The 13,818-nt window shown below is 39.2% G+C and overlaps 1 protein-coding gene across 1 annotated transcript in view; it reads left to right on the forward strand.

Annotated features, from left to right (window-relative positions):
• The window catches only part of LOC130249917 (cadherin-6), a 102,024-nt gene that overhangs the window by 45,090 nt on the left and 43,116 nt on the right, over positions 1-13,818 (forward strand). The window contains exon 2 of the mRNA XM_056485078.1: positions 6,207-6,562. Within this exon, the coding sequence (XP_056341053.1) occupies positions 6,335-6,562 (228 nt within the window). The 5' untranslated portion in view covers positions 6,207-6,334. The remainder of the gene's footprint in view (positions 1-6,206; positions 6,563-13,818) is intronic.

The raw sequence follows: 13,818 nt of genomic DNA on the forward strand, positions 1-13,818 counted from the left end.
TGTGTACTTGATGTCTTCATAAAGCACCTCTAGTTTAAACCCACAAATCTTTCAGGTTGAATTCTCTCTTGGCTCTGTTCTGTTCTGTTATTTCAATGGTGTATTTACAGGAATGAGCTCTAGAGTGTATGGGTTTATATAAAAAAGATAAAAAAAAAGTTATCAGAAGATTAAAATTTCACCAGCTATCTGTACACTGCAAAAGTGACATTTTGTTCCATTTTTGACTGGTATTTATAAAGGCAAGCCTTGTGGACAATAGAGGAAAAAAAACATTTGAGTTTCAGTGCTGTAAAAGCTTATTCACATTTGAGAAAATTATTAGATGAAGACTTTCAGATTTAAATGGTCATAAGAGAGACATAATTGTAAAGTAAGCTCAAACTTAACAGCAGTGTTTTAAGTCCAAGTCAATTATGGACAAGTCTGCAGTGTTACAGCTTCTGAGCACATGAAACTTAGCTGTTACTGAAAATACCCAGCAAGAAATTCTTTGCTATATATGAAAATGCATTAATATGATTTATTAAAATATATTAATATGAAACTAAAATTAAGTTAATATGATAAATTTGGAATCTTCTATTTTTTGAAATTAGCTGGAATACTTTTTTTTCTTTGTGCAACTAATGTCCCTTTAACCTTTCCCCCTCCATGGTAAGAAAGTAATTTTTTGCAGATTTCCCTTAAAGACTTAATCATTTCCTTGCAGTCTTGTCTCCAGGCTAGCAGAATTACATTCCTCACGTTAGATAGGACAGCCCCAAGGACACCCTAGGGTCCTGGTTTCTCTGACTCATTCAAATTCTCCTAGGGACTTGGGCATTGCTCCTCTTCTTGGCTTTGCAGTATGGTAAAATCCAAGCAGCAGATCACCAGATCCTTACCTAGAAACCTCATTCCATACCCCACATTCTCACATCTGACACTATAAGTGCAGAAGTCACTATTTAGCCATTTTTTTTCCCCCCTCATTAATGCTTTCTTTTTCACCTTTGGTTCCTCGGGCTTTGGCAACAAGTTTTGATGTTTTCCCCTGTCACAGACCTGAGATTTAGCACTTGCACATGATGTTTGAGCCAGGGGAGAGTCCTTCCAGCAAGACTACGTGAGTACAGAGAGTTCCTGTTGCTGCAGGGTCTCTCTGGGGAGCTAGGAAGTGACTCTCCTGCACAGGGAAGCTGTGAATCCAGAGCCTGCAGTCCAGCTACTGTCCGTGCCACTTGGCTCTGTAGAACTGCTTGGGATTTAAGCAGGCTCAGTTTGCCTGACAGACTTTATTGGTGCTGGTTGGGTAAGCATCTAGAAAATTATGTCAGAATGTTTCTAATGTGTTCCCACATTATCTACAAAATTAAATATAAATTAGAGCTTCCAGGGTAGAACCCTCCTTTTCTTCCAAACATTCTGCTGGTAAACACTTCATATGATGATGAAGTCAGGGAGTAGTTTGAATCCTCCTAGCAACAACTCTAAATTAGACCTGATTTGGGGGCAGTAGAGGTACATATACTTGTGCATTCACAATGTAATCTGCTAGAATGTCTTTGTGCATATTTCTCTAAGAACTTAAGCAAACTCCATAAGGATGGAGTCAATCTATTGTGCCAAATAAATAAATAAATAAATAAGCAAACAAACATGCCTCAAGCCCTAAAACATTTCTCATGCTGAGTTTTCTATATGCTATGTCAAAACAAATACTAACTTTCACTTCCTCATTCAGTTTCTGTGTGCGAATAGCAGTACATTATCAGTTCTTCAAAACACAGTTATCTTCATTCCAGTGTACTAATGGACCTTAATCCAAATCTGCAAAGCTTTGTATGAAGCACTTGAACAATGAAACTGTACCCTGATGACCAGGGAATAAAGGATCTATTAAACTGGCACTTCTGTTTGAATAAAGGTTGTATCAGAAACTTTAGAGTCAGTGACGGTTTCTAGCCTATTTACAAGCTTTTAAAAATCTAATTATCAGCAGCCCTTAACATCCAGGATGTATAAATTCATACAGAAACATAATGGAATGCATGGGTTCAGAAAATAAATGATCCTAAAGTCCAGACTCTAGTAAGCTTTAGAAAGCATATTCCTTTGAGACTCTGCTGATGGAGAGAGTACTATGGGGCTGAACAGAAAGAAATGAGGAAATGCTGTTTTTCCTCTCCTTGCTGATGCCTCTCATGGGAAGGGTCTTTGCTAGTCTGGTTTATTTAACCACCAGCTGGGAAGTCCACTACAACCCACAGTGCTGAGCAGAGGTGGAACCTCTTTGGGGCTCCTCATGTCAGGAATCTGTACCTGATGCCTGTTACTGTGCCAGAAAGGCATCTCCAGGGCAGGGCTCCCTGATTCATAGTAGTAATTCCAATGGATGCATTTCCTTTTTGATTTATAGTTGAAATACTTGGATATTGCTCTGGAAGGATGTAAATTTGCACTGAGTTCTCACATTAAGACATTACATTAATGAAGTATTGGAGAGTGTGAATAGAAAGGCTGACTATGACTACCATCACCTGGGGAAATAATTTCAAAATTGATATTTATAGTGATTAAGCAATTGTCTGAGGTTTAACAAGGATCATAGCTAAAGTTAGACTGGGATTTTTTTAAGCTTGGATGTGCACATTCCTTCATTTCTTGTAAAAAGCCCAGATTTGCTATATATTTGAGCTGGCAGAGCTAAGACAGTTGTCTGAGGCTGTTGTACAATAAAATTGTTTTTCACTCCTGGCAGTTGATTACACAGCAAGTTCCCCAGCCATCTGACCAGCTGATGGTTGAGAGAAGTGCCATGTTTAAAGTGCCTCTTTTTGCCTGTCTCTGTGCAATGTGAAGAAAACAAATTTTAGCCCCCTTCCCCAGGTCCCATCAGTTATAGCTGTACATCTACACTTAAAGAAAATAAAATGTCCCTGGTGAATGACTTGTTTTCAGAATAAAGAGATTTCAAGAGAAAAACTATTGCAGAGACCTCTCTGGAGCATGAGACACTGGGACTGGGGCAAAAATGGCATTTAAGAGCCACAAGAGCTCGCTCTACTAAAGGCTTAGCTCAGAGTGTAGTGCTCTGTCCTATTTATTCACTCTACTGAATTTATCACTACTACCCATGAAGGAGTAATCAGCACTGACAGGGCAGAGACGCCCTGGATGTAGTTGGTACTTACCCCAGGTGCTCGCTTAAGCCAGGTTCTGTTAAGGTGTGTCTCCTCTCTTGCCACTCACAGGGAAGCTGCTGGGGCTTAGCTGCTCTGCTGCATCTTGAGGGCTGTGCAGTCAAGAAGGACATTACAGGATCATGCCCTTATTTCAGCATTTTGGACACATCTCTGCGGGCAAGAGTAAAGGGCTGTATTTCACAGCGATGATATCATTCTTGTAAGCTATAATTCAGCATGAGCCACTATAAAACCTTTCCCATGACATCAGAGCTGTGAAATATAGCTGACTTCAAGTGCAGAAAATCCCCCCACAGGAATAATTGTTTCCTGGCAATTGGTGTTTGAAGGACTGATCCTTTAAAAGGCTGGCACAGATCCCATCTAGGTAATGCTGCTCCAGACAGCCCTTCTCAGGAAACGTTATGTGCAGGAGCAGAGGTATGGAGCCCCACCACAGGATCTGGCCATAGAAATGGTGGGATGAGCACTAGAGGATCCTGTCAGGTGATGAATTTCACTCCCTTATGCCTCAAAAATCCATGCAGACCTCGCTAACAGCTAGGTAGTAGGTTTGCCCATGTGCTGCACTCCCTGCCTCAGACCCTGCCTCCCCAGTAAGGGAATACACATGTGCACATTCATCTTTCCACATCTGCCCTTCAAACACAGACCATCCTGATGGTACACCCATCCTGATACATGGCAGCTCACCAGGTCTGCCCCTGCTTGGGACAGTGCTTAACTCACCTAGGCAGGTCCCAACCTCTCCCCACAGCAACCTGGCAAGAAAAGGGAAGTCAAAAATGTTGTGTGAGAACAAATTTCCTTTTCCATATCGCATGAAGGAAGATGTTCACTTGAATACAGTCCAGTGAGAGCCAGGATAATAATGGATGTTGGCAGAGCCATAAAGGACAAGACCTTACACGGGTCAGAAGGGTACAGAAGGAGGAGAAAAGAGACTATAGACATGGAGAGGGTTAAAGCCACCTCAGCTCTCCTTATCCTGGTGGCTGAATCTGCTGAATCTGCTGCCTGTGTCCTGCTCTAGCAACCTGCTCACTAGCTTGCCACGGCTCCATCAGCTGCACTGAAAACAATTGTTGAATTGTTGAAAAGCTTAGTCATGCCAGCTTTTCCTGTTCCTCCCCTGGGAAAGTCCTGTTGTGAAGGCAGCTGTGTTCTTGCTGTTCCTTCTGTGTGCATGGTTACATGTCTGTGTGAATACATCCAGGGCTCTGTCTCTCTCACAAACTCTCAAAGCTGAGTGTTGACACATCTCCCATGACCTGCAGGACAGAGTTGTCTTTCCCTGGCTAATAAAAAGCTATCTACAACCCTTTCCTCTTTTCCAGATGAAAGTACACTGTGTCAGAATTAATTTTACTGTTTACATTCTTCCTCTTAATGCTAAAAATCTTATTCCATCTAGCACAGAAGTTATGTCTTAACAGTGTTTCCTCTTTTGAAACAGTAAAATATTTTTGAATAGCCCTGTTCCCTTACCTAACATTCATATAAAAGCTAAGTGGTATTTCTTTATAGAAAATTATTTACTTACAGGAACTCTAAGAGACTTGAGGTTACTTCATACAATTTATTACCCAGAACAAAGGCAGCCAGAAGAGTAGCTAAGCCGAGGCATTGCAGGTGCTGTGTAGCATAGCTTCAGCATAACTCAAAGGCTGAATTCTGTCTAATGTACACCTTGAAATAGGCAAGCACATATTGCAGGAGAAAAAATGGTCTTTGATGTAGAATATGATCCAAGTAGTATTTCAGGAAACAAACAAAACATTTTCTCTTCAGTTTCATAGAGTGAGATTGTCATTCCACAGTCTTTATTTACAAATACTGAGATATGCTGTATTGAATTTTGAGCTGGTTCAGAATGATTTATTGGGTTTTGATCAGAATACTGAAAAAAACCTTCAAACTTTTTTTAAAAAGAGCATCAGTGAGAAAGCAAATGAAAATTAATCAAATTATCCTTCTCTGAGGATATAGATTTGTTTGAACTAAAAATTTAGGGAAGTGTTTACAATAAAAATATATGTTGTAAAATGTTTCTGTCAACTAATTCTGATTTCTTCACATTATAAAATGTTCCAAAGTGTTCATTAGGCATTTAGGTATTTACCTGAGACACATAGTATATTTTCTTCCTTTTGAATAGAAGAGCTGTCCACACTACTCTGGGGTACTGTATCTGTAGCTTTTTGGATGTTAAAAATTATGCAGTATTCAGAGATAGAGATTATTTTTGTAATTATTTTGTAGAGGCACCTATATTTAGTGTCAATAATAGTAGGAAGCAGTAGCTAGTAAAAACTCACAGGTAGCAATGAACTAGCTGCAACTTGTTTTCTACTTTTAGAATTTATTAGTGAAAGAATTTACATATATAACTATGTATTTAAAGATTCAAAACTCTGGCAGTAGATAATGAGAAAACCAAAGTGTCCACTTCATTTTTTATGCAATAACAAGCAGGTCTATTATGTGTGAGATATTGACAGATACACACATTTATTTCACTAACCTGTTAAGCCAGGCCTTTCTAAATGGAGTCAAAGGCAAAACTCCTTAAATGTGAGGGAAAAATCCTGGAGTTAAGTCCAGTTTCCTCAGTCCATAACGACAGCAACAGAATGCCTCCTGGGAAGACAGTGTGAAGTTTTGCTAGCACTTCTTTAATATAATATGGTAATCTCATCAAGATCCCTAATCAGTTACATCCCAAAATTTAGGCAGTAAAAAGAGAAAAATATCTGGCCTGCCTTTATTGATGAAGGGAAGCAAATGAGGTTAAAGGGGACCCACGCACACCCTAAATCCAAACATCATGACTCCTTGCTCATACTCCATACAGATTCTCTCAGATCATTTGAAGGATCATTTGAAACATTTTGAATCAGAAATAGCCCAGGTTTTGTACAATCATTATTACTTGTCTTCTTTGTGAACTTACTTGCTGCAGTGATGACAGTAAAGTACCTTTGGAAATGCTAAAACAATTGTTATTTTTCTTTTCAGAGATCCTTTGAGACTGCAAAGACTATCTAAAGAAGGAAGACGGCATGAGATTGGATTCAGTGCAGTAAAGTAGGTTAATTTGGGGACAAGACAAAAAATCATTATTTAGACCTTCTTGTGTTGCCGTGATGAGAACTTACCATTGCTTCTGGCTGCTGTTTTGGGCTGGCCAGCCCCACCAAAGTTTCTTAACTCCATTATCCACAAGGACTAGTGGCTTTCCAGAAAAGGAAAAGGTTTTGGTGTTGTCTGGAAACAACAGGCAAGACCTCCATCGTTCCAAAAGGAGCTGGATGTGGAATCAGTTCTTTTTATTGGAGGAATACACAGGAACTGACTACCAGTATGTTGGCAAGGTAAGTTTCTTTCATATGCATGTGTGTTTTGACCTTAGAAGCACTGGAAAGCTAGCAGTAGCAAGTGGAGAAGTGCCTGCTACAACTTTTAGTTCATGTTCTGTGTGCCCAGCTTCTGCTGAGGAGTAATTCAGTGGAAAGGTTAGTGTGCTTCAGCTTCAGCTTCAGCAAGTCTTCATTTAACCAGGAAGTCCCATGGCAAATCATTGGCAATTCTGTTGAAGATTTTGCATTTTATTTTGTGTCTGAAAATAATGCAGCTTAATAATAAACTGGGATATGTGTTTTCCCTTCCTAATTTTGCTGCAGTCAAACTATATAAAGCAGAAGAGGTTTAGATCTAAGTTAGGACTCACAGTACCTACATTTTTGGTGACGATTCTCTCTCCCCAGCAAAAGGAAATTGTTTCCCTTTTCATTACCACTGCACACCACAAAGCTGCAGTGATTTTCTGACGAGGTTTCGTGGTGCCACTGAGGGCTGTGTGACGTGACCATCACACCACCAGCCATGCTACTACAAGGCATGGTTGAAACACACTGTGCATATATACTAAGAAGCAACAGGCAGCTGAAAATTTCTAATCTCAAAGCATGCTTTCATTTGGGAAAGGGTCAAAAAATTTTATTTAAAATGAAAAGTCTGAGAACATCTGCCTCCCCGAGCAGCAGACCCCCATGTAGGTAACAAACTCTATGTGAGCTGCAGAGTTAATGCACCTGTAATAAGAGCCTAAAGAGAGTTGATACTGCTTGACATGCCATAGTCTATAGGAATATGTCTTGCAGAATGCAGAAATTATGCTACTGATTATGACATTCAAAGCAGAAACAATGCAGCAGCTTGGTTTTCCCAACTAAAATGGGGTTGTATCTGATCTAGTTTGATCTCTCAAGCCTCTTAACAAAGGCTGCAGATCACAGGGGTTTGACATTTTATCTCCCTCTGCAAGCTTCTGAGCATTCCCATGAGAGATGGTGGCTGCTTTTCTTGCCTGCCAGTCAGCTGTCAGTCAAAGTTGGATGTGACACTCCTTTCCTGCTAAATGGCTGCAAGGCATGATTCAAATGAAGAGCTGCTCAGCTGGTGTAATACTCACAGAACTCCAGACAGGATAATCAGCATTCATGAAAGGTGCCATTGAGCCCAATCTACTGGTAAAGGCCAAAGGCAGGGAGTCCTCAGAGAGGAGAAGAAGGGAAGGAGGATAAGAGGGTAAGAAAAGATACCAAAACAGAAGAGAGTAAGAGGAATGAATTAGGAAGACAGACATGGAAGGAATGGAAGCTTTACAAAGAGGAATCAAGAGGGAAAGGAGGGGGAAATGACATTAAATGAGGGTAGAGGATGAGTTGGGAGAAAGTTTACGAAAAGAGAGCAAAAACAAAAACAGAAGATGAGACTGTGAAGGAAAAAAAAGGTATGAAACATGGAGGCAAGGATGGAAAAAAGGGCAACAAATTGAAAGACAGCAGTCCTCACATACTCTCCTGTTTCACAGTCTGCTGAGGGTGGTCAGGGTAATGGGGATCTTTTTATCTAAAGCATATGGTCCTGAGGTGATCCTACAGATTCTCGTTGTGAATTTTGACATTAAACCTAATCAGCCTCCCATTTTTTCTACTGCAGAATTACAGTAAGAGCTATTGACTTCAGAGGGACTGATGGGGAAGTGAATATTCTTGCAGGATAAGTTTGCTGAGAGACAGTTAAAAGATGTTCTAGTTGGACCAGAAAACCAAGACAGTTTCAACAGAAGTCAGAGAGAGAAAAAAATATACACATTTTTCAAAGTTGTTCTTCCACCTATTTGCACTTTATTACACTTTCTGCTGTAAAGCATAGAAACAACACATAATGTATAAATGTCATTGATTCTGTGTTCCTAAGCCATTCACAAGTTGCCTTTCACACATCTTTCAAATGCCAGAACTGCTCACACTCTTGTAACTGAACAATTAGCCAAGAGGCATGGAAGAGCAGCCTTTTATTATTAAAGTTGAGGATTGGTGTGAAGGGAAATGATAGAAACATCTAAATGTCTCCAAATTGAGGTAACCAGGCAATTTAACTGAGCAATTAAACTTGATTGATGTGGGCAAATGAGAATCATGAACATTTTTATGAAGCATTTTTCTTTTTTCTCAGAGGACAAAATGTTAACCTTAAATATGGACTTAAAAATAGTAGGAATATAAAGAGGAAATGTGAACATCAAAATATTTTAAAATAATAGAAATATATGTATATAGAAGGGAATTTTGCGTATGCCTTACTATATAAACAGGTAGACGTGAATCTCCTGGGGTTTTTTTGTTTAGGGGTTAAAGCTGGTGGGCCTTATCATCATAGCCATAAAAAAAAAAAGATTCTATATAAGCTAAAAAAACCTAAAACTTTTACTCATGCTGGTTTCACTTTTGCCTCATCATTTTTTAAACATCTGTTTAATTCAAACATCTACATTAAAATTTGAGATGTAAGAAGTCTGTTGTGAAAGATTCTAAAAAACTGTATTTGTATAAGCTGCCCAAATTACAGTTGTAAAATCCTGTAACTGTTTAAACAACGAAAAACACATCAAAATAGTTTTAGAGAGTAGGGAAAGAACAGTGAAAGAGTGTGCATTCAGGTTTGGGATAATAAAAGAGAAAGGTAGTTTCTCTGAAGACAGAGCTCAAGGCAGTTCTGAAGACAATGCTGTAGCATCATCTGAGTCACAGACCAGAGCACTGTTGTTGACTATACCCTGTATACTCTTTATTCATTGAACCCAGAGCTTTGTATCCTTTAGGAGTCAATTGTCCAAGCACATATGAATCCTTTGTTTTTGGTAGCCATGGGTACTGTCAGCTATTAAAAAGTGCTCCCCAGTTTTGTATGCACACTTCATTGTCAGCCCAATCATGCAGCTGTATCTCACTGGACAAGGATGTGCAGCTGCCAACGAGGCACTTGCAGTATTGTAAATACAAGCTGATGTTTGCTGTGGCCCTGACACCAGATAGATCACTTTATTACCCATCCTTGTATTCCTGAATTTCAATCCTGTATATTTGTGAAATAAAGTCTTTTTCAAAAGGAATTGAAATTCACGCCTCCAGTCACTCTAGTCTCAGACCTAATAATAGAGAACTTGAAGAAAAGTTCTAGACTAGAATTATTCATTGCACTGCTGAATAACTTGTGAACTATAGCTATGCATTGAAGTGTGACTGATGGGCACAGTGACATTTTAACCAGAAGACATCTTTTCTTCTGGTTCAGAAATTATAGCACTTGGCAGGGATTCAATCCAAAAATAAAATAAAATAATTACATGAGCATCAAAGTAGAGAAGTGTCTAGCACTTCTACCTAGCTAAAATTTGCAACATCTGAGTTATATACAGTGCAACTGTATATAAAAATACACACTGTGTTTCCTAGAGATCTTCAGATATTCCAGTAAAAAAAAAAAAAGAAAAAAGAAACATCTGACCCCTTCCAAGATATTATACTCACAGGTACAGTTACTACTTGTATGCGCTTGACAGCTTTGACATGGCAGTCCCACTGCCTACATAAAATCCATGTACTGGCATCCATCACTGAGTTTAGAGTACAAACCTAGAATGCCTGTTACATAAAGGGATAGTATTCCTCTTTCTTTAGGACTAAAGAAAGATCTGAACAAGCCTTAAATCTTATTCATTAACCCAGGAACAGCTTCTGGCAGTCTGCAATGGAAAGGACCAACCTGCTTTCCTGGTAACAACAGGCACAGCTGTGGAATGGTTTTGTAACACTCTGTCTGTCTGGCACTAACAGGAAACTTCCAGACATACTTTTCATTTTTGCTGTGTCTTATTGATGTTCATATAGTTCAAGCAGTATGCTCGCCTGGAAGCTATCTGATGTTACTACCTGTACAACCCATCATAAACAATCAACCTCTGCTGACAACTCCATTTTTCAAGGAAGATAAAGTCAAACTCCTGCTGGTATGTGGCTTGGCAAAGCAAAAAGGAAACTGTATTACTGTAGGCAAACCCAGAATCTTTTTGTTTGGTGTTGAAAGAACCTCTTGGAAAGATGAATTCCCCTCTGTCAGGGCATGATTTAAGGTACTGTTGACCCTGCTTTTGAGGAGGGGATGAACTAAATTTTATCACAGTATAGATTCAATAGTGTTTTTCTTTCTTTTGTCTGTGATTTTACTTCTGGCTACAGCTAATCTTATGGCAAGCACAGCAGTGTATTTCAGCTGAAGCTAATGAAACAAAAGGCAGAATTTCTCCAAGCCATTGCAAGTAGAGGGACTAAGCAACAAACTGAGGCAAAATTATCTGTCTGTGAGCACACACAAGGGGCTGCTTAAACAAAGAAAACTACTGTCATTTAATACAGTCCATGCCTTTTCAGCATTTTAGGAAGTAATGGGTAACATTACTTCAATGGTTACAAGTGTCATATCTTAATTGGATGGTATGATAACTTGCAAGAGAAATCTTCACTTTCTCTCGGATTTTAGTGTGCTAGTGTTCTGTACTTACCTTTAAAAGTTTTGTTCCTCAAAAAAGCAAGATGTGAAAAGTCACACTAAAATGACTCCCCCATCTGCACTTTTAACATCCTTTATGCAGCTTTTTTGGCTCAGTGTTTGTTTTCCTTGCCTTGGAACTTGCACTACAATGCATGCTTGATGCCTTCAGTTCCCTGTTCCAAGCACAGTGACTATTTGCTATTTTGGCAATGCCTAAAGTTAAAAGTTGCCCTTGTAACTTCTGTTTATTCAGAGAGTATCTGAAAGCAATTTCCCATTCATTTTTGATTATTAGAATAGCCTCTCTCAGGGTCTAGATTTGCATTCTGCATCCAGAAGAACTGTAAGCGTTAAGATCAGCCTTTTGCATGTGACAAAACTGATGTACAGAGAGGTTAAGTGGCCTTCCACACAGCTAAAAGTCAGAAATTTCAAAACAGAGATTGGAAAACAAAAAAACACCAGAGTTCTTAGTCCCTCCCTCCCACCTCTCTGCCCTCAGTTTCTATGATTAGGTCACCTGTCTCTCTCTTCTATAGGCTGACTATTTGTCATTCTCTTAAAAAGCAGAACAAATGCTGTGGCGCATCTGTGCTTCCATTATTCCTCATCCATCAGTCATATTTTATGTTCCACCACTTGACTTTCCCAAGTGCCCTTCATTTCTATATTGAATTGCACACACACAGGCACACTTGTCTTGTATTCCTCTTTGAAAGATTTACTGGCTCTAATAGAAGTTCTCTGTGCTGTCGGTCTCTGCGGAATAGAGATAACTCTGTAATGAGGGACAGCTGAGAGGTTAGAGGCCCAAGATGACAATCCAGAAACAGCTTGCAGGTTTTGAACCATCATACAGGGGCTAAGAAAGGAGATAATGAGCAATGGGTGGGATGGGCGAGGATGTTATTCAGAAAATGAAAAGGCAGGAAATACAGCATGCTTAATGTTTACGATCATCATAATTGTGAACCTACTTGGCATCAACCTTGTATCCAAATATATTACACAAAAAAAGAGCCTTACAACCATCTGTTTCAAACAAACCACATTTCCTGAGTTATGGCACATGATGGTACTTACAGTGTAACGATACAGAACCTCCTCCCCTTCTTCCCATTTCACCTACAGAAGCAAGCAAATCCTGAGACCCTCAAGGCAATATTTATGTTAATTCTTATTTTTCATTTTTGTGTCCCAAACAAAACAATTTTGTTTTCCACATGCTAATTACCCACTCATACCAGTGCTTACATTTTGGATCACATCTTTTCACAGATTACCCTGTTTAACTCTAGTTAACAGTCTGCCCATAGTCCTGAATTGCATGTCCATAGACTTCCAGCTTTTGAAAAACAGCGGAACATATTAATCTTCCTCTCTAGGGAGAGACTACATGTGAAGTTCATGCTTGATTATGGATTGTTTAGATTGCTGTTATGTGCATTATTTTCTCTTTTTTTACAGCATTATCACTATGAAGCTGCAACATCATGAATATAAATTTTGAAGGCTAGGGACAGCTAAAAAATAAAATTCCTCTTTCAGGCCTAAGACAGCCATTGTTACTCCACCACTTATTGTTTACAGTTGACTTACCAAATACAGTAAACCATAAAGCTTAGAGAAATCTCTTTATTAAATTAAACATATTTTCTTTTGCTGCCATTTCCCACTCTGGTGAACATCAGTTCACAGTGGGGCAGCAGCAGGTTGAGAGCTGTGGCCAGTCAGTGTAACATTTCAAAACACCAAGTGAAAATGTGTTGTGATGTGAATGCCTACTGTTGATCCGTATGCTAATGCAGACTGTGGCTTGTGCTCACCATTAACAGGGTGAAAGAAACCTCAGCATGCACTTGCAAGTACTTCAGGATGCACTGAAGCTTGTAGTTGTCAGGAAAGTCTGAGGTGGCAGATGAAGAAATGGAAAGAATTGCCCTCTGGAAGGAAAAGAGAGAGGAAAAAATATCAGTTCTTTCTCTCCTGTTTTCTCATTTCATTAAAAAGCCATGCCAAAACAGAAGAACAAAGGTTATAAAGAAATAAAATACTGGGCAAGCTGGGAGTTAAAAAGTTACATTAAAGGACAAGGGGGAAACATTAGCAAATGCTTATGTTAGAATTATAATTGCCACTGTTTTCTTGACAGAGTTGTTTATTTTGGAGTTGAATCATTTGATGAAGACTGCAGTCCTTCTATCCCCAGCTTATGCTGTGTGGTTCAGGGCAAGGTTCCTGGAGAACTCAGCCAAAATGGCCTCTCTTTATAGGAATATTGTCCCTCTGGCATTATTTCATACTTTGTCTCTTTGTGAAACATCACATGATGCTTCACATTAATATCTGCTGGAACAAAGGAGGTTCTAATGTGTTGCACAGGCTCACATAATGATCATTTAGTCATCTTTAGCATATTGGTCATCTCTGCCCATTCTATATCTTCATGTTTGAAGACAACATCAAGTTCAGTCAAGTCATTTGTATAACTTTTGTGTCTAGCATCATGTTGTCATTAGTGTAAAGTCACATTCTCCCCAAAAGACAGAACCAAACAGCAAATGTGCACCTTTGGCTCTTTAACATACTTCCTTGTACCTAACAGCCCTTGCAATCAAGCTGATTGGGGCACTGGCAGAGGATTTAAAGGGCATGCAAACTGACATGTCAGGGCATTTATTCATAGTTCCTTTCCACTTCGTGTGGTTTTACACATTTCAGGTCAGTTGCT

The sequence above is a fragment of the Oenanthe melanoleuca genome, chromosome 2, assembly GCF_029582105.1.
Source record: "Oenanthe melanoleuca isolate GR-GAL-2019-014 chromosome 2, OMel1.0, whole genome shotgun sequence".
Taxonomy (NCBI): Eukaryota; Metazoa; Chordata; class Aves; order Passeriformes; family Muscicapidae; genus Oenanthe; species Oenanthe melanoleuca.